The sequence below is a fragment of the Mustela nivalis genome (genome assembly GCF_964662115.1).
Source record: "Mustela nivalis genome assembly, chromosome: 12".
Lineage (NCBI taxonomy): Eukaryota > Metazoa > Chordata > Mammalia > Carnivora > Mustelidae > Mustela > Mustela nivalis.
In genome coordinates, this window is record NC_139031.1 from 10,450,330 (window position 1) to 10,475,666 (window position 25,337).

The 25,337-nt window shown below is 45.4% G+C and overlaps 1 protein-coding gene across 1 annotated transcript in view; it reads left to right on the forward strand.

Moving 5' to 3' along the window:
• LOC309844619 (uncharacterized protein) overlaps positions 1–23,819 on the forward strand; it is a 66,257-nt gene extending 42,438 nt beyond the window's left edge. The window contains exons 11-19 of the mRNA XM_082691717.1: positions 62–587; positions 850–1,259; positions 2,576–3,203; positions 15,048–16,024; positions 16,317–16,414; positions 17,480–17,693; positions 18,010–18,249; positions 19,101–19,438; positions 21,079–23,819. Of these exons, the coding sequence (XP_082547843.1) occupies positions 62–587; positions 850–1,259; positions 2,576–3,203; positions 15,048–16,024; positions 16,317–16,414; positions 17,480–17,693; positions 18,010–18,249; positions 19,101–19,438; positions 21,079–21,327 (3,680 nt within the window). The 3' untranslated portion in view covers positions 21,328–23,819. The remainder of the gene's footprint in view (positions 1–61; positions 588–849; positions 1,260–2,575; positions 3,204–15,047; positions 16,025–16,316; positions 16,415–17,479; positions 17,694–18,009; positions 18,250–19,100; positions 19,439–21,078) is intronic.
• Positions 23,820–25,337: the final 1,518 nt, after the last annotated feature.

A 25,337-nucleotide genomic window follows, 5' to 3' on the forward strand; every position in this document is an offset into this window, starting at 1 on the left:
TCCGGTCGGGAGGCGCCTAGCGGAAGCGACTCCCGGGGGTAGTGCCCGCCTTCTGCTCCAGGCCGGCTCCGCCCGGGGCCGCCCCAACCGCGCCGCTCCCTGGCCCGCCGTCCTCAAAAGTTCCCGGCGTACTCCGCCACCCCGGACTGCCGCAGCACCCTGTCTGCCGGGCTCTCCGACCTCTCGCTGCGCCCCGCCAGCTCCACCTCCAGACCCAGCGCCGCTTCCCGCCCTGCCCCGACGCGCCCCCTCCACCTGGAACCAGGACCGCCCCAACTGCGCGCCCCCAGCCCGTCCACCCAGCCTCCAGACCATCCACTGCGCCTCTACAAAAGGCGACAGCGCCCGGAGCCAGCGCGGCACAACCGACTACTGACCGTGAGTTTGCCAGTCGCAGAGCTTTGCGGTTGGGGCGGGGACCGAGCACCTGGGCAGGCGGGCGCGGCCGGGGTGTCGGAAGCTTGCCCAAGAACATGCCCTCATTCCGCCTGTTTCTTTCTTCTCTGGTCCAGGGGTTCGTTTCCTTTAGCCAGCCCGGTGCTATTTGCTGTTCGTCTCAAAACACATTTCTTCGCCTCTTTGAACGTGTGAGTCAGGAATCTGATGGGTGTGAGTGTGTCTGCGCGCTCGCCCGCATCTACTTCTAGAGAGTTGCAGTCAGAGTCGGGGGAACTATTATTCATCTCCTGGTTTCTCTTTCAAAAGTAGTTACCATGATCCTGACCTCAGGCGTCCTGACCTCTTTCACTGCTTTTCCCCACGGCTGCACCAGAAAGCGGAGATCACCCACCTGCCCTCTGATGCTCGTGTGGGTATTGGTTCTCTTTTGTGAGTTCCCTTTCCTGGGAGCATTACTGAGAAACAAGCGGCTGGCTGGGAAAGGAAGTTAGGGAATGGAAAGGAGCTGTGCTTGTACAGGAAATACGGGGGAAGTTCAGGGATGCCAAGCCTGCTAGAGGTTTGTGGAGACTGCAGCAGGAAAAACATTGGAAAAGGGCGGAGAGCCCAGCCCCTGGATCCAGAGTGGGGCACTCGGCTTTTACCGTATGGGGAGACGATGAAACTGGAGGGTTATTACGAAGAGAAGTGGGTAAGGTGGCTTAAGGAAGAGTGTGGAGGAGAGTCCATCCTGGCACTAAAACCAGATCCACTTAGTCTAGATGTGACTACGGCTGTGAGACCCCGGGGACAGAAGATGCAAAGTGAGGTGGGCCGCTGGCTGCGTATGGAAGCAGGAGAGAGGCAGGAAGGAACCAAAGGTAGAGGAGAGCTTTGGTGTCTCAGTTTAGTTTCTTCCCCCAAAGTGAGGCCTGCTACAGGGACTTGAGTTGGGTGGTTTGTTTGGGAAGTGGGCCCAGAATGCCAGAGTGAGGAGGTGGGGAGGGAGAACCAGGAAGGAGGGAAAGGCAGTGAAGCGTGCATGGCTGAGCCTTTTACCACTGCAGGCAGCTGGATCTCAGCTTCTCCTGTAAGGAACTCCAGAATGCACCTGAGGTCCACCACCATGGAGCGTGTCCCCGACACCCCCCCTTCCCCCGGGTGTCAGCTCCTCACCACTTCAGAGCTGCCCCTGTGCACCTGCATCTGAGGTGGAGGCATCTGTGCGCTCAGGAAATTCCTTCATGGCGACTGCTGAAGTTAGAAGTCAGGTGACTGGAAGAGACAGGGGACCCAGGACATGGCCCTTGTCACTTGGGGAAGCTAGAAAGGTCAACAAAGGGACAGACCCATGTGTTTCTTCCACACTTACTGTGCACTCACAACAGGGTGTTTTTCTATGCATTCTCTTAATCTTCACAAACAATCCCCCCAGGGGTGTACGATTCTCTTTTTATAAGTGGGGAAACTGAGGCTTAAGTCATTTATCCAAGAGGAGCTGCTTTAAGGAAACAATAAGCTCAATTTTAGGCACACTGAATTTTAAAAGACCTCTGGAATGCTACCCACATACAGGTTAGGGCAGACATGATAAACTGAGAGGTGTTTCAACTCTCCAAAATGCAGTTTCTGAAAGGTTGCCTGATCTTTTTGTCCACAGAGATACAGCATAATGTTAAATCAACTTCTGCACACCAGCTGTCACCTCATACCAGGCCCTGCAGAACCCAGCCCCTCCCTGAGCCGCTCACGTTCTGCTCTGCCCTGCCCGGTGCTCTCTGGCCACCCTGCCAGGTGCTTCTTTGGACTCGGTGTGTTCTTCTCCTATAGCACTTCGATCTCACTTGAAATGTTAGTTCCAGCTTCATAGTCACATCCTCATCTAGGCTTTTCCTGTCACACAATCTAAATTCTCCAGATGCTTGATAACACATCACTGGTTTACTTTCATAATAGTTATTCATTACTGCATTTATCTGCTTCTCTACCTATTATTGTCCTTTCCCTTCTGAAATATCTGACTCATGATAGTGGGGCCCTCGTCTGCGGTGTTCCTTGCTGCACCCCAGTGGTTGATGCACAGTAGGGAACCCAGAAAATGGTTTTTGTTTGCATGCATTTAGTTGCTGTGTTTCTACTCAGTCCTTCATCAGCTCCGACCAAGCTGAGTCTTTGGTTTTCTCTGCAGCAGCTAGTTGAACCATGGCAACAACTCCAGCCTGTGCTTTTGAGGCTCTCATGGACGGAGTGACCGGCTGGAATGTCCCCAAGGGCCCCATTCCATGTGAACTGCTTCTTACTGGGGAGGCTGCCTTCCCAGTGATGGTGAATGACAAGGGCCAGGTCCTCATTGCTGCCTCCTCCTATGGCCAAGGCCGCCTGGTGGTGGTGTCCCATGAGGGCTACCTGCTGGATGCTGGCTTTGCTCCATTTCTTCGTAATGCGGTGGGCTGGCTCTGTCCCTCACCTGCGGCTCCCACTGGAGTGCACCCCTCTCTGCCATCACTAGTAAGTATCCTGCAAGCCTCTGGGGTTCCGGCACAAGTGCAGCCGGAAGTGGGGGCTCCCGTGGGAGTTTACTGCATTAGTGCCTACATTAATACGATGACTGCAGAGCTGATCCAGTTTGTGAAAAGTGGAGGCGGCTTGCTCATCGGGGGCCAAGCCTGGTATTGGGCCAGTCAGCATGGTCCTGACAGAGTGCTGTCCCGGTTCCCTGGGAATGAGGTGACAAGTGTGGCCGGAGTATTCTTCACCGACATCTATGGGGACATAGACCGGTTCAAGGTCTCTAAGAAGATACCCAAGATCCCATTCCACGTGAGGTGAGTGGTATTTCCCAACAGGGAGTCCAATACATGTTAACAATAGATCCATCTCACTATTTGATGAGGTTTTTTTCTTAAAGATTTTATTTATTTGAGAGGGAGCTCAAGCATGAGCCAGGGAGAGGGAGAAGGAGACTCCCCCCAGAGCAGGGAGCCCGACAATGGGCTCCATCCCAGGACCCCGAGACCATGACCTGAGCTGAAGGCAGACACTTGACCAACTGAGCTACCCGAGCACCTCCTTTTTTTTTTTTTTTTTTTTAAATAGGCTCCATACCTAGCATGGAGCCCAAGCAGGGCTTGAATTCACAACCCTGAGACCAAGACCTGAGCTGAGATCAAGAGTCAGATGCTCGGGGCACCTGGGTGGCTCAGTGGGTTAAAGCCTCTGCCTTCGGCTCGGGTCATGATCCCGGGGTCCGGGGATCGAGCCCCACGTCGGGCTCTCTGCTCAGCAGGGAGCCTGCTTCCTTTCCTCTCTCTCTGCCTCTCTGCCTCCCTGTGATTTCTGTCAAAATAAATAAAATCTTAAAAAAAAAAAAAGAGTCAGATGCTCAGGGGCGCCTAAGTGGCTCAGTGAGGGGGGTTAACTGGTGGGGTCCTTATGATGGTATTAGTGGCTTTATAAGAAGAGAGAGATTGGGAGAAAGAAGAGAAAGAGAGAACAGTCAGTTGAGTGTCCAATTCTTGGTTTCAGCTCGGGTTGTGATCACAGGGGTGTGGGATCAAGCCTGGCATTGGGCCCTGCACTCAGTATGGAATCTGCTTGGTTCTCTCAATCGTACACTCAACTAACTGAGCAACCCAGGTGCCCTTCAGGTTCATCTCAATACACATACTTATCTAGTCTGTTTTGGAACTACCACAAGCCAAAAACAGGATTCTTAAAATGCACTGAGGCCCAAAGAGGCTGGGTTCTGCCTGCTACTCAGTCCTGCAGCCAAATAGAAAACCTTATCTCATTCACCTCTCTGTCTCCGGTGTCTAGTTCCTGGGTTGGTGAGAGTGTGTATGTGTGTTTCTCAAACAGATGAAAGAACATTGGTTTATCTGTGTGAGCACTACCCTGTGCCAGGCCCCATTCAGCGGGCCAAGTCCTACTATCTGCTCATTTATACTCCAGTGCAGGATTAGGCAATTGAGGAAACCAATAAATAGAAAATCTGGCAGGTGTTGATAAGAGCTAGAAGGAAAGCACAGCAGGATAAGTGGACAGAGTAACAGAGAAGGGGGTGGAGGGTATTTAGATCATCGGGGAAGGCTTATCGGTCAGACCCAGTCAGGACTAGCTGGTGTTCCAGGGGGACTTAGAACATGGAACTGACTACGGGTGATTCAAGGGCTGAAAACCCTTAGAGAGACAGAAGGGTAACCAAAGGCTTAGCAATAGCGCCACCTGCAGAGGAAGATGGTAGTGTCACTGGAGCCCAGGAGCTGAGTCACCTGGTGGAAACTGGTGCCTTGCTAGGACACTCCCTGGGACCTGGGTGGGGTCTCAGAGGAGAGATAGTGATTGTCAGAAACACAGCCTGAAGGGCGAGACAGAGACCTAGATTCCTTCTCTCTGCCTGCCTGTCTTCAGGCTTCTACCCATAGGATGGGACACAATGTCTATTTCTCCCACTGTGGTATTAGCAGTCATTAATCATCATTGTCTAGCCCTAGATCTGTTAATTCATTAGTGGTTATAAAATGGTAGGTTTAAACTTCTAGCATTTTTTCATTTAGTATTTAGAATACTTCTATAAAAATGAACTTCCCTGGGATGCCTGGGTGGCTCAGTTGGCTAAGCACCTGCCTTTGCTCAGGTCATGATCCCCGAGGCCTGGGATCCATTCTCACATCAGGCTTCTTGCTCAGCAAGGAGCTTACTTCTCCTTCTGCCTGCCACACCCCTGCTTCTGCTCTTTCTCTCTGACAAATAAATAAAATCTTTAAACAAAAAATGAACTTTCCTTCTTCCATTATTAGCTTGCCCTGTGGTACAATCTGTGTAGGGAAGGCACAATTAAATCCTGGATTCTCCCTCTTCTCCCCTTTTTAACCAGTGTTTTCAAAACACTGGTTGGAGTGGATCCCTAGAATCTTCTAGAGGTCTCCAAAGCATGGATTGAAACACTCACATAATAAATGTGTTTCATTTATTTTTATCAGTGCTAATGATGAAGTAGCTTTGTCGGTCATCTGATGTTTGGCCATTGTGAGCCAAGTCACAAAAAGGCTCCCGAACTCCTGAAATTTTTGACACAACTGTAATGGACGTGATTAGGTCTCACATTACACATTCCTGCCCCAGGACCAAGACCAGCCATTTCTCCAAGGAGCCTGCCCTTCTTTGAGTGGGAAATGGTGTTTAGGAGCCAAAGTTTGCTGAGGTGCTCACAGCTCCTGGGTTGATCATTGCTTCCAGGGCTTTTGAGTGGGCAGAGCTAAGAAGTATTTTAAAGTAAGTATTTTAAAAACACATCAACAGTTCATACTGTTGCTTCAAATTCAACTTCTGGGCTACAAAGTTTTATTTTATTTCAACAATCATATATCTGTCTCCTATTTTCCCGTGATGAGAAAGCCTAGCTCTGACAGAAAGCACCTTAATAACTCATTGACTTTATGCCACAACACACATGTAACAGTTGCAAAATAACAGTACTACCAGCATAGTTAAAGATTATTTCCAGTTCCTTTCATCCCTATGATATTTTTTATGAGGTACATAAAGTCAAATTACCATCCTTTAACGACATTTATATTAGCCCTTCTCTTTGTGGTAATACCACTGAGTGGATACGCAAGTAGACTCATTTGGATACTTTCCTGTTGCTTTCAGGAGTTGCTTTTGTGAATTAATATTATTTTATAATTATGTAACACAGCTGTGTGGATCTAAAGTAAAACCTTAAGAAGTCAATTTCTGTCCCTATTCCCTTTATATAATTTTCTTCTCTCCCTTTCTAAAAAAAATTATTTTTACTTCACTGTTGTTTTATATATGTACACACACACACACACACACACACTTGAAAAAGATAATAGTATGCTACACATACTTTCTACGTCTTACTTTTTTTACTTAACTTTACTTTCTGAGGATGCCTGGGTGGCTCAGTCAGTTGAGCATCCACCTTTGGCTCAGGTCATGATCCCAGGATTCTGGGATCCAGCCCCTTGTCAGGCTCCCTGCTCGGCGAGAAGTCTGCTTCTCCCTCTCCTTCTGCCCCTCCCCAGCTCGTGCTCACTCTCTCTCTCACTCTGCTCTCACCCCCTCTCAAAAAAAAAAAAAAAAAAGCTTTAAAAAGCAGATTATATTACGGTTTCATAATAGCCGATAGATATACACTACATATTTTATTACACTGAAATGTACAGGTGCAGCACAGTTTATCCAGTTAGTTTTTTACTGACAGACATTCAAGTTTTTAATATTATTTATAATTTATATTATATAAATATATAATATTATATATTTATTATTTGTTATTATATAATATTATGTATTATAATATCTAATATTATAATATTAGAAATAATATCTCTAATAATATTTTTCCCAGTATTCTTACTATTACATCTATACTATAATAAATGCCTATGTGCATATGTCTTCGTATTTTTGCCATATCACTGGAAATGAAATTGGCAAGTCAAAGCAGAACTGTAAATGTAATTTCAGCTAAACATTACCAAATTCCCCAGAACTGGGATCCCCAGGAGCCCAAGTCAAAGACCAATACAATGTGCAGGAGGTTTACAGGAAGGGACTCTCCAAATCAATGTCTCTGGGGGAAGGGAAGATGGAAGGGTCAGACAGAAGTTGGGCCATTAGTAGCAAATACTTTTGGTGATATTTTCACTGTTAAGTAAAACACTGGGAAAACTCTTAAGTGTCTAGTAAATGGAACATTGCTTAAATTACTATGGCATATCTTACTCTTCAGCTCCTTAAAGACGTATTACAATAAGGAATAAGAAAATACTCATCATAGACAAAATTAAGATACAAAACTATACTCAGCTGATGCCAAATATAATAAAACATGTGTACATACATAAGTAGAAAAAAACACTAGAAGAAAATACAACAAAATATTAATAGTGATAGGTGATTATTTTATCTTTAAACATTTCTGTATTCTTCAAATTATCTATAATTATAACCCAAAGAAGACTTTTTTACATTACTTTTATGCCTTTTTATAAAATCTTAAACAACACAGAAATTTCCTCAAATTATACTATGTCATTCTTTGAACTCACATCTTGTATTGTTTTATTAAATTGGCAACAAAATAGATAAAGGAGCAAATTCCCCTAACATGTCAATTTTCCTTCCCTCTTTCTAGTACCTGTCCATTCTTTCATTCACCTAAAATGTATTTTGGGGCTCTGGGTGGCTCCAATTCTTGATTTCAACTCGGGTCATGAGATCAAACCCCATGACAGACTCTTTCAGGACAAGAAGCCTGCTTAAGATTCTCTCTCCTCCTCTCTGTCCCTCCTGCCATGCACACACACTGTCTCTCTCTGTCTCTCAAAATAAATAAAAATTGATAGGTAGGTAGGTAGGTAGATAGATAGATAGATAGATAGAACATACTATGTGCCTATTAAGTTCTAGACACTGTTTTGGGCACAGGGCTTACAGTAGTGTTAACTATAGTTTCCACAGTTCATTATGGTAGTGTTTAGTCTCTACTTGAATGACCAACAGAAGTGCTGGGAACATTCAGGTAATGTATGAAAATAACTCTCCCACGTTATTGGAGTTCGTTCCTTATTTGCAAAACTATTACTGAAATAACAATGTGACATTAAAGCACTTGAATATGTTTGTTTCTCATTATCTCCCCAACACAATCTTGACCTTTCTGTAACTTCCATCATCATACATCAATTTTGCTACTTGCGATTGTGTACTGCTATTCTCTATTTGTTTAAAACCATTTCTCTATTTTTTTTTAAGATTTATTTATTTATTTATTTATTTATTTATTTATTTATTTATTTGACAGAGATCACAAGTAGGCAGAGAGGCAGGCAGAGAGAGAGGAGGAAGCAGGCTCCCTGCTGAGCAGAGCGCCTGATTCGGGGCTCCATCCCAGGACCCTGAGACCTTGACCTGAGCCAAAGGCAGAGGCTTTAACCCACTGAGCCACCCAGGCACCCCAACCATTTCTCTGTTTTTAACAACAATCCTTTTAATGGGAGTTTCTAGTCATAGTATATGTGCCATCGTTTGTTTAACTGTGTCCTTTTGTTGAGTACTTAGGTATTTTCTAATTTGGGTACTTCAAGGAGGAGCTGTAGCTGATACATCAGCCACACACATTCAAAAATTTAAAGACCATAAGTGTAACATTAGGTTTCTTCTGTTACATACTTTCAGGAGATTTGCAAATCCAGTTATCCAAAAAATAACATTGGCAATTTGATGGCAAAGTTATTTTTATTTTTTTTTTAAGATTTTATTTATTTATTTCTTTGTCAGAGAGAGAGAGCACAAGCAGGCAGAAGCAGAGAGAGAGGCAGGCTCCCCACTGAGCAAGGAGCCAATGTGGGACTCGATCCCAGGACCCTGGGATCATGACCTGAGCCAAAGGCAGCGGCTTAAACGACTGAGCCACACGAGTGTCCCAGCAAAGTTATTTTTAAACCCTGGTTTTCATATTTCTCTTCCTACTCTGGGTCTTCCCTCAGCTCTCAAAAGTCAGTTTATTCTCCTTATTCAGTTTCAGCTCAAACCCCCTCCTCAAGAGGAGCCTTTCCCATGACCCTATTGAATCTAGGACTGACCTTCCAATGTCACTCTTCCCCATTTATGGCCTAAACATCAGTGATCACAATCCACACATCATATCCCACCTGTGCCCTTGTGAGTGCCTGCCCAGCAGCCAGGACATAAAGCTGCATGTATGCCTTGATCTTGCCTGTCCTGTTTGCTGCTTTATTCTCAGTGCCTGCTGTGTGAAACATAGTAGAGAGCAAGAGATTATTTGTATGCTATATAAATTAATGAATACGTAAGTGAGTACACATCCAAAACCATAAAAAAGAAAGGGTAGCCTAGTATACAGTGTTAACCCCACACTTAACTTCTTGTTAAGGAATGTTTTGCCGGGGGAGCTCAGCCAAAAAATGAGCTGAATCTGGTCAACCAGGTCAGCTCTGAAGTCTAAGAAGGCCTGATTACTTTAAGCCTAGTCCCTTGGCTCAGATTTGTTCCTCCACCACCTGGCAACCCCTTAGAGGTTTTTAGGGAACCTTCCTGCCAGCAAATCTTGTCAAATGCTCCTGGACTGACCCAACAGGTTTGCTAACTTCAAATTCCTGCTGGAGACAGGAAATACTCTGTCTGCAAAGGGGAGGGGCATTCTCTAAAAGCCAACAGAAGATACTCTCCCTGTCCTGTCCCCAAGGGCAAGAGCTGACTGCACACCTATGCTTATAAAGCTGAGGAGGACACGGCACTTGCTTTAATATGCAAAGTCAGATCCGAAGGCACTCAGACGCAAAATACCAAGACACAGAAGAGTCTAGCAAAAACATCATTCCTAAAAAAAAAAAAAAAACCCCAAAAAAATCATTCCTAGAACAACGCCTCAATATATTTACATGTGGCGTAACCTATAAGGTGGAGAATATATTGGGAACTGCTTACAAAGAAGTAAACATCTGCCGGCAGCTTATGCATCTCTTGAAGAGTTCGTGTTCAGTCAAGTGATCCTCACCACAGTACCAAAGAGTTTCCACGTTGTGTGAGGTGAGGCTGGACCCTGGAGTTGCGGTCTCCACCAATCTGACTAATGAATGAAAAATGCTAAGTAAAGAGCCGAAGGTGGCAGTTGTGAGGCTGACAGGTACAGGGCAGGTATGCAGCATCGCCTGACCCCACCCCCACCCCAGAGGCCAGAAAGAAGTGGAAACCACAAATCCTAGAACTATCATTAATGTCTTCTCATGTTCTAGAAGAATGAACACAGTGGGTGAGATTAGACACAAGCACAAAAGCAGCAAAGCTACTTCAGGATTTGGTGGAAGCCGAAAAGGATGCCGGCGTTCCGTCGTCCCCGCAGGGTGGTGGCTGGAACTCCTGCGGTGTGCTCCACTCCTGGTGGGTGGAGTAGGTCTACCTCCGGTCCCCAAAGAGTGGAGGGACTAGCCCCCAGCGAGCACAGCAGTGGGCCCAGGTGACCTTTGTCCTTCAGTTTGTGCTACAACCCTCAGGCCACAAGGAAGTGGAAAGCAGAAACATACCAACCTCCATGTTATCTGGGAAGATGGATGGATGTGAGGTGTGCGTACAAACACATGGGGCCTGGGTAAGTTAGAAAGCATAGGAAGGATCTGCTGACACTAATCAGGGAAAAAAAAATCCATACGCTGACTCTATAAATAAACACTGCAATAAATTTAAAAGGGAAGCAGAAGAGAGACAGAAATTTAGTATGGAAAGACAACAGAATCAGTCATGTCTGAAGAAACACGTGACCCAGTGAACAGACGCAGATTCCCTGAATGTTCTGTTTAGACCTTTCTAAAAATGAATGTTAAATAAGTGACAGAATGAGATGAAAAGGGAGGATTTCAGAGCAAAGAAAACGAATTAAGAACCAAACACCTCAAGAAAAATAAGCCAATTCGGCATCACGAGGAATAGAACAGATGAGGCCATGGTATGGTGAAGGGGACAGTGACTCACTTTCCACTGAGCCTTCTTGTCCTTGCTGTCAGGACTGGGAGGGCTCTTTGCGCTGCGTTCACAAAGCCGCTCCCTCTATCGCCTGCTTGTTCAGCTGTGATCTATAATGAGGGAGCCAAAGGCAAGCTGAGGCCAAATCACAAGTTCATACCCACAAACCCCCTCCCCACTTCCAGGCGCGATCCATGTGACATTCTTCAGGCGCTCCTGCCTGCCCTACACTAAGGAAAGGGGAAAACCAATGGTTAACTAATAGGGATCTCAGTCCAACAGGACTGAGTCTCCCTCAGTTTACAAATGTCTTGGTGATTTTCAAGAAAAAAAGCATTCTTACCAATAACCCTACTTCCAGAAGGAAACTCCCAGTGGCCTTAATGTTAATGCTTGACTAGAGGGAAAAATAACCTTAACTTGACAATGGCAAGGCCTCCAGGATCTTGTAGGTCCTCTGGAGCTTATGAGATTTCTCTTGAAAGCCTCCCTTTTCCCTTACCTCCTGCAACTCCAAGTATATTATCAATTGCTTCTCACAACTCCAGGGCAGCTTTGTACCCAAAGGTGCTGCCCCATGCTTTAATAAAACCATCTTTTTGCTCCAAAGACATCTCAAGAATTCTTGAAAAGCCGTCAGCTTCTAACCCTAACGTCTTTCCTGCATCAATCTGTTGTCTTTCCTGAGCACCAGCAGTCTCACTTCCTTTCTTCCTCAGTGCCACCTGTGCTGTCAGCTCTGAGGAAACAGTTTCCTTTTTCATAAATGCTGTATTGTTTGCACCTTCACATCTATATGTCTGTTATTCATTCATTCGTTTGTGTATTTATTTATTTATAGGTTTTATTTATTTATGTGAGAGAGAGGAATGGGGTGGGCAGAAGGAAAGAACGCCAAGCAGACTCCCTGCTCAGCCTGGAGCACAATGTGGGACTTGATCCTAGGACCCTGAGATAAAATCAGTAGCCAGACACTCAACCTACTGAGCCACTCAGGCACCCCAACTTTCACATCTATTTAAAGCCTCCTTTGTACAACCTATATGTGTTGCCTGACATATACCCAGTTGTGGGCTTAATCCAAAAACTCAATAATTAAAGGAGAGTTTCTGCTGTGTGGACAACAATGACTTTAGAGGCAAACCACCCTGGATTTGCTTCCTGTTTCCACCAGGTATTAGCTAAGAACCATAGAGCAAGCTGCCCAACTTTTCTAAGCTTCATTTGTAATGCAAGAATAATATATTTCAGGTTTAAAAGAGATAATCCATATGTGTAAAAGCCTAGCATATATTAAGCCTCATAAAGTAATAGCTACTTTATTTTTCAGACTTCAGTATTGTAAATAGATCATATACAAGATTTTAAATATTGGTAGATAGATACCTAAGATCATTAATATTGCCCTTATAACATTGTCAGTCTGCTAAGAATTACCTGGTGTCTCATCTACTATGTTCTACAATGCTTGCCTTTCCTTCCTTCATTTTTCTTTTGGGAAACACCCCATCTTTGCACAAAAATATTTCTAAAGGGATGCAAGCTTTCAGTGAAAACATACAGACCACAGAAATGTATAGAGAAGAATGGCAGGTTGTCTTCCCTCCTACACTGCTGTCCCCATTCTCACACCTCAGGACTGAGGGAGCTACCACTCTGAGAGGCTTGATACAGATCATCTAATCTGCTCTTCGGTGTGTGCGTGTGAGCTGAAAACTGGTATTTTACTTAACGTATCCTGTTTGAGAAAGTCTGCTTTTTCTGTATATATATGCCACAAATTAGTGAAATATGGCATTCTAGGCTTTGTCTTGTCCTCAGAGTCCAGGAGAATATTACCCATTATCCTCTGTTCTAATCAAGTGTGTTTTTCATTCTGCTCAATCATCTCTATCCTCTTTTTTATTTTTTTAATGTAGCTGACCCACTGGAAACTAGAGAGCCATTACCTTCCCAAACACAATTATAAGTTCATCAAATTTTAATTTGCTTTTTAGTGGTTTTGCTTTCAGCACTTTGTTTTTAGGACCCTAAAAAGTGATGAAAGTTTTATCTTTCCTCCTCTAATTCAGTTGCATCTCATATTAATACTGGTACTTCTGCTTTCTTTATGCTGTGTTTTTCAGATACAGTTTTGCTGATATGTAGATTACCTCATTTTCAGTCCTTCTGTGTCAGTTTCAAGTCTGTCTTTATAAGCAGCTTATACCTAGATGATCTTAGCCTAATCAAGGTGCCTCTGTCTTTTTATATAGAAATTTAATCCATTCATATATAGTGATAACTATAGTGTATCTCTTACTCTTGCCTTCTTTTTATTTTTATGTTCTCTTTGTTTCCTTCTTGACTAAGTTTTCTCTATTCCTTAAATTCCCCAACACATTTGAGATTATATATTTCATTTCTATTTTTTTAGCAGTTACCTTAACACTTTAAACTTAATTTTTGATTCTTAATTACCTGAGAAATTACATTTGTACATTCTCCTTATTTGAAAAAAGAAAAAATGCCAGTGAGGCTAAAGTTCTTTTGACCATCACTTTCAATAACAACTCTCTCTATCCCATAACCCAAAAGTTTACTGTGGTTTTACCCTGAGTTTTTTGACATTTACACTAACGTATATTGTCTTTATTTTTGTCTTATATAAACTGCATTGCCATTTCTGCTATTTTAGAATTTTTTTGCTCAGCAGAATGTTCTGGACACCTGTCCACATTAATTTATACATCTACCTGTTGTTTTTCACTGATAAACAGCAAGCCATGATATAATTAATGCCAATTTTTTATTTGCTCCTGTTTTATGCTGAAGGGATATTAAGGAGAAACTGTATAAGAGGTACTTTTTTCAATAATGTTTTGCTACTTAAATAAACTATTTTTTAACAACATTTGATTTTTATTATGAGACAATAAAGTTTTACAAAGCTAATTAAAATTTGGTATAATCCCACTAGACAAGATGGCCACTGAAGACATTTTGATAAATATTCTTTAGATTCTGCTTCTGTGTCTGGTTTTGTGTTTTCTAATTGTTTTAGGCTTTGTTTTTGATGGTTTGTTTCACAAAATTTGGCTTATTTAGGGCACAGTATCTTGGAATCTGATTTTTTAATTTTTCCATTAAGCATTTTCCAATATTATCTAATAGTTAATTAATTTACCATATGGTATGCCATTTATAGTTAACCTGTAACTTATTTAACCAATCTCCCGTTGTTTGACATTTAAGGTATCTACAAATTGGTTTTTTAAAAAATCTTGATGGGTGTCTGGGTGGCTCAGTTGGTTAAGCATCTGCCTTTGGCCCAGGTCATGATCCTAGGTCCTTGAATCAAGTCCCTCATCAGGCTCCCTGATCTGCAGGGAGTCCACTTTCCCTCTCCTTCTACCCTCCCCCCTGCTCTCTCTCTCATAATGAACATCTTTTTAGAAAATCCTGAAATACAACTTTTTCTGAATTACACTTAGGCCATTTCTCAATAAAAGTGGTAAATATTCTCATCAGATATAAGTGAGAATTTTAAAAGAGTGTGTGTTTCCATAAATCTTTAAGTGCAGTATTAAACAATCTACTTGTGTTTCTAGCTCAGAGCTAGCACTTTGATGTTTTCACAGCTTTTTTGGGGGGCAAAAAATTAGCTCTGAGAAATGTAGAAGTAGAACTACTTTCTCTAGGAATGGACTATTTTTTCCTAACTTGTTCATATGCGTAATTACTTAAGACATAAAAGTCAAGCCAGAATATCCTCCACCCACTAGCATGGGAAGAATTCCTGGAAGGGCTGACTTGGAGAACATGGATTTTAAGATTTGCATGTAAGGCCACTACCACACTCCTCAGTACCCCATCAAGTCTGTGACCACATCAGTTATAAGAAGCACCATTATGTTATGTGTCACAGAGTAAGAACAAACACTGTCAATTAGACAAGGGTATGCCATCAGTTAGTTGTTAAAAGACTCAATAAAGTAGACTCAATAAAGTAAATGGCATCACATACTCCAACCCTGGCAGTTATTAGTGAGAACGAGGAGATGGGTGTGAACAAGGTCATCTTTGCACCCCCACACAGATTTCCCCAACCAGTGAGCTTATTTCAGTGCTTCTCCGACTTGACTGTAGCCCCTCTGTCCCCTGTCACTTTGCAGATGTGGGGAGGATCTCAGGCAGGATCAGCAGCAGCTCCTGGAAGGGATCTCAGAACTGGACATCAAGACGGGAGGAGTCCCCTCCCAGCTGCTGGTTCACGGGGCTCTCGCCTTCCCGCTGGGGTTAGATGCCTCACTCGGCTGCTTCCTGGCAGCTGCCCGCTATGGCCGGGGCCGGGTGGTCCTGGCTGCCCATGAGGCCATCCTCTGTTATCCCAAGATGGGGCCCTTTCTGCTCAATGCTGTGCGCTGGCTGGGCAGAGGCCAGACAGGTAAACTTGGGGTAAACACAAGTCTAAAAAACCTGTGTACCCTCCTGTCAGAACATGGCCTGGAGTGCAGTCTGCAACCCCATCTGACGCAGGACTTGCGTGTCTACTGCTGCACGGCTTACAGTGACAAGGAGGCTAAGCAGCTGCAGGAGTTTGTGGCCGAGGGTGGGGGCTTGCTGATCGGGGGCCAGGCCTGGTGGTGGGCCAGCCAGAATCCAGGCCGCTCTGCTTTGGCTCATTTCCCCGGTAACATCATCCTCAACTGCTTTGGCCTCAGTATCCTAGCTCAGACTCTCCACGCAGGCTGTTTTCCTGCCCCTACCCCCAAGATGCAGAGCTACCATTTCCGCAAGGCACTGTCTGAATTCCAGGCTGCACTGAGCCATGGGGCTAGGAATTTGGAAAAGCAATGGCTGGCAAAGCTGGGAGCAGATGGTGCAGCCTTCCTACAGATCCCAGCAAAGGGAGTCCCTGCTTACATATCCTTGCACCGATTCATAAAGAAGATGCTGCATCTGTCGGGCCTCCCAGCTGTGAGCCGAGAGCACCCTGTGGCTGGCGACTCCTTTGAGGCTGCAGTGCTCTGCCTGGCCACGGAGCTGGCACGCTCTGGGACTGACTGCTCCCAGCTGGTGCAGGAACTTGGAACGTGCACCTGCAGCTCAGGACACCCCATCACGGTGGAGATCGATGGGAACAACCCAGGTACAGAGTGGGGAGTGCATACAGAGCGTCAGAACCTGGGGGAAGGTGGGGTTCCGGGCTCACAGGACATTGCAGGTACTGAGGTACCGGTGGGCAGCTTCATTTTCTGTGGTGTACTTTGGGGAAGACAGCGTTGAGGTTCTGCTGAGGGCTTTGGAGGGACGCATGCCCAAAGCATGGATGAGCAGAGGTAGGCAGGGCAGGGGCTGTGCCTCCTGGAGGGGCTCTGAGGCTCCAGGAGCAGCAGAGGCAGGTGAGTAAAGAACTCAGCCTTTCCTATGGCTTTTGTCAGGCCACTGTGATGCCTGGGTGAGCACGGGGCTCTACCTCCCACGTGGACAGAGTGCAGAAGTCTCGCTGTCTGAAGCTGCAGCCTCTGCCGGCCTGAAGGTAAGGCCAGAACCCCCACTGCAGAAACCCCAAACCACACAGCCACTTCCTTTTCCTCAGCCCTCAGCAGTGCTACCAGGAGGCCGAGAAGGGACTATTCTGCCCATTTCAGATTTCATAGACAAAGCAGCACAATTTCAGTGAACCTAAAGGAGGGACTGAATGCCAGAGCTAATTTCAGGTACTCAAACCTAAGCCCCTGGATTTCCATGAGTCATGATGATACCTCCCCATGGTGATGTGAGGGGGGCCAGGAGTACCTGTCACAGCCTCAGGACAATCACTGGCTTGGCCAACAGCACATGGCCTTTCTGCCTTGTACGTCACTACCTTCACACCTGAGGGGTGTGCTTCATTTGGTCACAAAGATAGGCTCTAGAGGCAAAATTAAAATTGTCCTCCCTTAGCTCTGAGGGTCACTTCCTATTACAGGGTACCTCCCGTGTCAGCTGCCTTTCTGGAGCTCGCTTACGTTAAACCTAAGAAAAGCAACCTCAGGGAACAGCCCTGACCAGAAAACAGGAAACAGCCCCATCTGACCAGAAAGGGGAATCCTCAGCAAAAGCAGAAGCAGTAATCAGTCTGACCCACTCGGGACAGATCCTACCGCCTCTGGATGGGTGGTCTCCTATTGGTGCACAAGCAGTGACCAGGATCCCCTCTGGCTCATCCTGCCTTTGGAATCAGCACACTAGCATCGGCCCTGCCACAAGAGCCTGGATTCGACCCAGTACAGGGGCTTTGTGGGGCCCTAGTCAGTATCAGCCTCAGGGTTATCCTCCCTCATCTGTCTGGTGACAATCCGCTGTGAAGCCATTTAAATCCCTGGAAGAATGGCTCCATACGACTTTTAGTCCCGATGACTATCAGAGTACTAAAATTTCATAGGTTTCCATGCATAGCTCATTGAAGAAGGGAGCTGGTGTTCTTCTAGTACCTGCCATTAACCCAGCACAACACAGCCACCAACACTACGCACACAGCAGCCCACACACGAACCCCTGCCCTCACCCATACACCATAGGGACCGAGTTCCTCCTACACATGGTGGACTCTCCTCCCCAGGTACAGATTGGCTGCCACACAGATAACTTGACCAAAGCCAGCAAGCTGTCTCGAGCCCCTGTGGTGACTCATCAGTGCTGTTTGGACAGGAGCATACAATCTGTCTCCTGCCTCTGGGGTGGCCTTCTCTATGTCATCGTGCCAAAGAGCAGCAAACTGGGCCCTGTATCTGTCACCATCCAAAGGGTTGTGCCTGCCCCTTACTACAAGCTGGGTGAGTGGACTGAATGCTGAGGGAAGAGGATGCACTGGGGATGCCACCATAGTTACGGGCCGGTTGCGAAGGAAGGGTGGGGTAGGGACTGGCAGACAGAAGGGGAAGAGCTGTTCAAGATGGAAGTAGAGGCAGGAGCTGTGGAATACCATGTCCATGGAGACTTCGGGCAGAACTGAGGGGAGATCTGGAGGCCTGTCCTTCACTTCATAGCATGTAGATCCACATGTTAATAGTTCATTATTTCAGTGTCCTTCTCCTGGAGTTCAAAGTAAGTTGGGGAAAAGTGAGACAAGCCCGTGATATTTATTCCCAGGTAAGACATCTCTGGAGGAGTGGAAAAAATGTATCCAGGAGAGGCAGGCTCCCTGGGGAGAGCTGGCAACAGACAATATCATCTTGACGGTGCCGACGGCAAACCTGCGAGACCTGGAGGACCCCGAGCCTGTACTCCACCTCTGGGATGAGATGATGCACGCTATAGCCCAGCTAGCAGCCCGGCCGTTCCCCTTCTGCCGTCCTGAGAGGATTGTTGCTGATGTGCAGATCTCAGCTGGTGGGTGCTCCTAGTCAGTGGACACCATTTATTCATTCTTTTCTCTTTTTTAATGCCCCATATGTGGAAGGCATAATCTTACTAGTAAAGGAAAAAGACGTAACAGACATAGACCTTGATGGGGGTGAAAAAGATGTTCCCATATGAAAAGGTGAATCATTTATACCTACAAGGTAAGATTTCACAGGATGGTAGAATGATATTTAAATAGTGCTACTAGGAGTTCATAGATAGCAATGAGCCATCTCTTCCTTGTTTCAAGGAGAAACAAATATTCCTTCAAATGGAAGTCAGAGTTGGCAATGGAAGGAAAGAGTAAGGAAAAAAGTTTTTGTTAAGTATTGATTGGTTTACATGAGAGAAAAAGAAGGAAATGTGAGAATGTTCCTTTAGACTTCAGTTTTCTTCTCCTTAAAAGAAGAAGATTATCTGTGCTAAAGAGCATAAATCTGTACAACAGTGGCTTACATGACAGAAGAAGAACTGACATTGCTCTAGCCTAAGGGATCTCAAATTCAGACACAGGACATAGTGTCACAGACTCACATGAGAGGAAACACACAAAATGAAGCCCTGAATGTACTGAGCATGGCTGTGTAATGTGTATTCATCGTCTTCAGGGCCAGAGCAGGGAGGGCATAACCCTGACATGAAAGGCTAGGAAGGGGGCTGGGAGCACTGCGTTTCTGACCAAGCAGAGCAAGCCAGCTACACTCCAGCCAGCATGGAGACTCTGGCATTAATGGGGGCAGGATGCTGAGGAAAAGTCATTCAGCAGAGAGGCGTGAAGGGAGATAGTCTGGGTGCTCCCCACTTTCACCATGTCTCATCTCTTCCTTCTGCATTTTCAGGCTGGATGCACTCAGGTTACCCCATCATGTGCCACCTGGAGTCAGTGCAAGAGCTCATCAATGAGGCCAGCATTAGGAGCACAGGTCTGTGGGGACCCATCCATGAGCTGGGTCACAACCAGCAGCGACAGGTGTGGGAGTTCCCACCACACACCACTGAGGCCACCTGCAACCTCTGGTCTGTCTATGTGCATGAAACGGTCCTGGACATCCCCAGGTCTAAGGCCCACCCTGCTCTGAGCCCTCCAGAACGAGAGAAGAGAATCAAAACACACCTGGGAAAGGGCGCCCCCCTGAATGACTGGAATGTGTGGACAGCGCTGGAAACATACCTACAGGTATGGAGCAGAAAGGCAGGGAGGTGGGGCGCCTGGGTGGCTCAGCGGGGTAAGCCTCTGCCTTCAGCTCAGGTCATGATCCCAGGGTCCTGGGCTCAAGCCCCACATCAGGCTTTCTGCTCAGCGGGGAGCCTGCTTCCCCCCTCTCCCTCTGCCTACCTCTCTGCCTACTTGTGATCTCTCTCCGTCAAATAAATAAAGTTTAAAAAAAAAAAAAAAAAAGGAAGGCAGGGAGGTGAGGGTCAGCAGAGACCTCCATTGTGTAGCATCCTGGACCCCCTTTGCCACCCCCTCCAGCCTGGGCACAGAACACCTGGATAGTGGGACTTCTCTAAGTTTGAGGAAATAACAGGGGTCCTACTGGCCTCCTGTACTTTGTGATATTAACTAAGAAGAAATGAAAAGTATCTAGAAAACAAGTGGAGAAAATACAGCCTACTAGTCTACGAGTCACGAACAGAAGTTCTGAGTTAGTCATTCCTTAGGCTGGAGCACAGCGCTTCCATTCCCCAGTCTTGACCATAGTCGCCTAATAAGTGCTTCAGAAGTGGGTGTTGTTTTGTTGGGCTGTTTCTCTTCAGCTCAGTTCTGTGGATTAAGTGAATGTTGCATCCATCCATCCCTTCATGAGAACAGTGGTGTGTCTCTGGGACAACAGCATTATAGGAAGCTTTTTAGGAGATAACTATTGTCAAGGTTTTCTACTTTAGTCACCCCATTTGAACCTGAAAATGTTTTTAGAATGAATAAATGAATAACCAACCAATCCAACTGAAGAACACTGAAGTCCAGAGGCAGGTGGGTTTCCTGTGAAATATGCACAAAGCCCTGTTTCTCCAACAAACTGCTCTGAACATTAACATAACTGATTTGTCAAACCTGTTCCCCAGATGTCATCTGTCCTTAGGATGTACACCCCAGAGTCAGAATTCTCCTCCACAAAAAGGCAAGTGGTCTGACACCCAGGACCCCTGCTCACTCTGTACCTCTATTATCGTAGCTGACAGGGGCCTCTTGTTTGTGGCTTTCTGGTGGGCTATCCCTCCATGAACACGAGACTCTCCTTCTGAGCTCCTTATCATGTGCCTGGTTATCCTGGTTTTGCCCCAAAGGGAGTGTACAACAGAGCAAAACAGTAGCCTTGAAAATCATTACAGATCTGAGGTGGCTGTATAAAAACAGCGATTTTATTCTGTCTGAAATGTGTTGGACGTTCCCAGCCTTTAGGGTCCCAAAGACCAAAAATGTGAGATATCCGGGTTTCCCATCTCAATCAGGCTCAGACCTATCTGATGCCTAGAAAAACACTTGGGACCTGGGAATATAATTTTTTAAGTTAGAGGTAATTATAATAACTTTCATTTGCTGAGAATTTATGTCTATTCAGATATTTGCTTCCCTGTGAAGTCCCCTAAAAAATTCAAGGTGTGCAGGTTCTGTGGTCAAGAGATGGATGGAATGAGCCAATGGGCTTGTCTTGATGTGCAGGGGTAGAGTGGAGACACGGGGGCAAGTCATGGAAGGGAAGCTCATGAATGATCAAGAGGAAAGACTCACTATGACTGATATACACTGGACGTGCGTGTTGAAGGTACTTCCACAAACTGGTTCCTCATCCTGTCCCTTCCTTCTCTTCTCAGCTCCAGGAGGCCTTTGGGTGGGAGCCATTCACCCAGCTCTTTGCAGAGTACCAGACGCTCTCCGGTATCCCCAAAGACAACACTGGCAAGATGAATCTGTGGGTGCAGAAGTTTTCAGAAAAGGTGCAGAAGAATCTGGTTCCATTCTTTGAGGCCTGGGGGTGGCCTGTCCAGAAGGAAGTGGCGACCAGCCTGGCCCATCTGCCCGAGTGGCAGGAAAACCCCATGCTGGCATATATGCATCGTTAGGAGGAAGAGATGTGCAGCAAGGTGGTGGGGGGAGAGGCAGCTAAGTCATAAGACAAAATGACACCAACATTCTCAGGAAAAGCCCTTATTACTGTTCCCTGGTTTATACTTTTGCTCTCACTGACTTGTTTCAGCATCCTAATCCTCCAGCAGAGGATCTTAACATCTGTGCGTCTTAAGGTCCCGTGGGCTCTCGGCTCCTACTTTTGACCAACAGTGTTGTTGTTGTTGTTGTTGTTGTTTAAGATTTTATTTATTTAAGAGAGAGAGCGAGCACAGGAGAGCAAGCATGAACAGGGGGAAGGGCAGAGGGAGAGAGAGAAGCTGACACCCCAAGAGCAGGGAGTCAGATCATGACCTGAGCCAAATGCAGATGCTTAACTGACCAAGCCACCCAGGCACCCCCTGACCAACAGTTCTAAAGACTATGGCGTTACATAATAGTGTGATCTCACCCCTGCCAGCCCTAAACATGGCTGTTAATTGCTTATGCTTTGAGAACTTTTCTAATAGCAAGAGAGACAGGCTGGTATAGAGAGCCCTGAACTTGGCTTTGGTTCTGTGGAAAAATCTCTTAAAGTCTCTGTGGTTCTGTTCTCATCCATGACATGAGAAGGGGATAAAAGTCTGCTGTTGGATAACGGTAAACATGTTCGTCCGCTGCAATATGCATACACACGCAAGGGTATTCTTTAGCTTTCGCCAGGGCCCGTGGTGGCCTGTCTGTGTGGACAGCCTGCAAACTGGATCCCATTTCAGAGTTGGCCCCCTGGAGGTGGGCACGCACTCTCTGTCTGTGTAAGAGTTTTAATGCATTATCAGTGTTCTTCCAAGCATGACCATTACTGAGATCCTAGCCTGTCTTATGTCCCTTCTCCCATTCGGAAGGATTCTTAGGTGAGACCTAACCCAAATAATTGTGTAAACTCAAAAGAGAGGGTAAGAAGAATACCTGGGTGGCTCAGTTGGGTAAGTGTCTAACTCTTGATTTCGGCTTAGGTTGTGATCAAGCCCCGCATCGGGCTCCACACTCAGCACAGAGCCTGCTTCTCTCCCTTACTCTGCTCCTCCCCCTGCTCACTCGCCCTTCCTCTCTCTCTCTCAAATAAATAAAATCTTAAAAAAGAGAGAGACGCTATAAACTCAGACTGGATGTCACAAAGCCTCTTCATCTTCTCGGTTACTTCCATCTTCTAATACTTTTGTTTCAACCAAAAGTAGATGTCACAATAGCAAAGCCTATCAAGTCCACCAGCCTGTTTGTTCTTTGCACAGAAGAGGTGACTGACCCCTCTGGTCACCACAGAATCAAGGCAGTGTCTGGTGTTAACAGCAGCCGAGATGAGACTGCACGACAGGCCTCACTCGGGACCAAGATTATTCTGGGCACAGCAGACCAAATTAACTCACCATGCAGCCTCCCTGAGCATTCACATTATCCATTCCAACCCATCCCAACTCTTCGCCTAGATGGAGTTCTCATTAGGGCTCTGTCTCCGGGATTAACCATGGGGTGTGACCATTTTTCTCTAGCTTGCTTGCAAACCACATTTTTGTTCTGTTGGCCATCATCCCGTGAGCTGCATTCAGAGCAGAATAGCTTCTCGGAAGAAGTGACTTATGGAATGTCTTTCTGAATCCCTTCCTCCTCCTCCTGATTCTAGGATAATTTCCTTTTATTCCACTATTATCCTTTGCCGAGGGCTTTTCCCATGAAAGGCGCTCAAAAAAACGTGTGAATGCAGAGAACAGTGATGACACGGAGCACAGTCGGTCGGTCCCAGGCATTGTGTGGAGTGTTTTCTATGCTTTATCCCATGGAATCCTCACAACAGACCTTGGCAGTAGGTACTATTATTATCCCACATCATAGTTGAGAAGATGATGTTAAGGGAAAGTAAATAACTTCGGAAGTAACGAAGCGAGTAAGAGGAAGAGTCAGGGCTTGAGTGAAAACCCCAGCAATTAGAAAAACCCTCCATGAAGACTTAGAATTTAAACAAAAATTCACCTAGAAAATGGAAGCTCACCAAACTTCTGATTTATCTCATGTTAACTATGGAATTTTTATTAAATATCAAGTTCAACCTCCAAAGATACTGGTACCTGATTTTCTGGTTGTCTCAGCATATGATTAGCCTCCCTATAGGCAGAGGAAGGATTTGAGCCCAGGAAATTCAACTTCAGAACTGGAGTTCTTCACCAGGATGTTAAGGAGGAGTGCATGGATGGCTAATACTGGGTTTAAGAGGTTGCCTTAGAGACAAAGCCAAAAACCTGACTCCTCCCCACAGTCCCTGTAGTGGAAACTGGAGCCTTCACCTTCTTCCAAGTGGTTCTGATGCCTGTTTCTAAGTTCACAGTTACTTGTCACTGTGACAATCTCAGGCATTCAGAGTATATTTGCTCACAAGGATGTGAATGTAGCCACTGTAAATGCTGTTTGCCAAAAATTAATTAATTAATTAAAAAAAACAAATGCTATTTACCAGGAACTGTTTTAAGTGTTTTTATTTATTTATTTATGCTCACAACAGTCCTACAGAATAAGTACTATTACTGTCTCCCCTCTGCAGAGAAGGAAGCACAGATACAAAGCTAAGTGGTGAAGCCAACCCTGTTCTCTGGGACTCCAGAGCTCATACTTTCCGCCAACACACTACACAGGCTTACCGAATCTGCTGCAACCTGAGCTCTACTTGCATGAATCTTACGTGTATATGGCTACTGACCACAAATGGCCAACCAGATTCAAACTGCTAAAAACCCAACATGGTATTTCACATCTCAGAGTGTGGGGCAAGGAACCACAAATGCTCTTATAGGCTATTCAATCCAATATCTGAAATACCCACGTTCCTAGAAAACTGGATAAATTCCAAAGGGAAGACTCACCCTGGAGTAATTTAGGGAAGTAGTAATGGCTGCCTAGCAGGGTTTTTTTTTCTTTTAAAGATTTTATTTATTTATTTGACAGACAGAGATCAAAAGTAGCGGAGAGGCAAGCAGAGAGAGGGGGGAAAGCAGGCTCCCTGCCGAGCAGAGAACCCAATGCGGGGCTTGATCCCAGGACCCCAGGATCACAACCTGAGCCAAAGGCAGAGGCCTTAACCTACTAAGCCACCCAGGCATCTCCAGCCTAACAGCTTTAAAGGCAATAAGAAGGACTCTGTTATATCTCCCCTCAGCACTACAGAACCACGGCCTTATTAGAAGAATGGGCAATTAATTTCAAAACCACAGAAGCTTTAGTGGTTGGTCACACTGAATGCACCATAAAGACTCTTACTTCTGGCAAATATTGTTAAAATGAAATAACAAGCCCCGTTAAAGAGAATTAAAGTAATTTCTATCTTGAATGGACCTTAGGCAGTGTAGAGTCTGTGGTCACCTATATCGCTCTTTGTCTCCTCCTTGTGGCTACACAGAAGCATTACAACTACTATCCTTGTACTGTTCCCATAGCGGCAAACTCTGTCCCTGCCCTACCTAGTTCTGGTTTTAAAGAGCTATCCAGGCTCCTCTTTCCATAAAGCAACTGACAGTCAATATGCTCTTCACCTTTTAAAAAATATTCTATGAATTTTTTATAGCCAAGAAATAAAACTTTTAGAAGAGGACAAATACACCAATTTCCTGAAGGTGTAATTGGAACCTACTATCCAAATCTTTCTTTAAGGCCTTTGAGAGTTTATCTTTATTACCAAGGCAAATGTCTCACCAAAAGACCCCATGGCTCTTGATCTTTGAAAAGAGATACACAAAGGGAGTATGTTTTGCTTGTCCTATCCATGAAAAATCTCCCAAATCAATTCACTCCTACTCAAATAGAAACAAATTCTCTCTACTGTTTAGCTCAGAATATTGTTAGAATGAATTTAGATTCCTGGCATACAACAGAGTCACTGCCTTTATCAATTACACATATGAAATTTTAATTAGTACCTCTTATCAAATCTATGACTTTCATAAAATAGATGATCATTACAACAAGCCCAAGAACCTTCCCC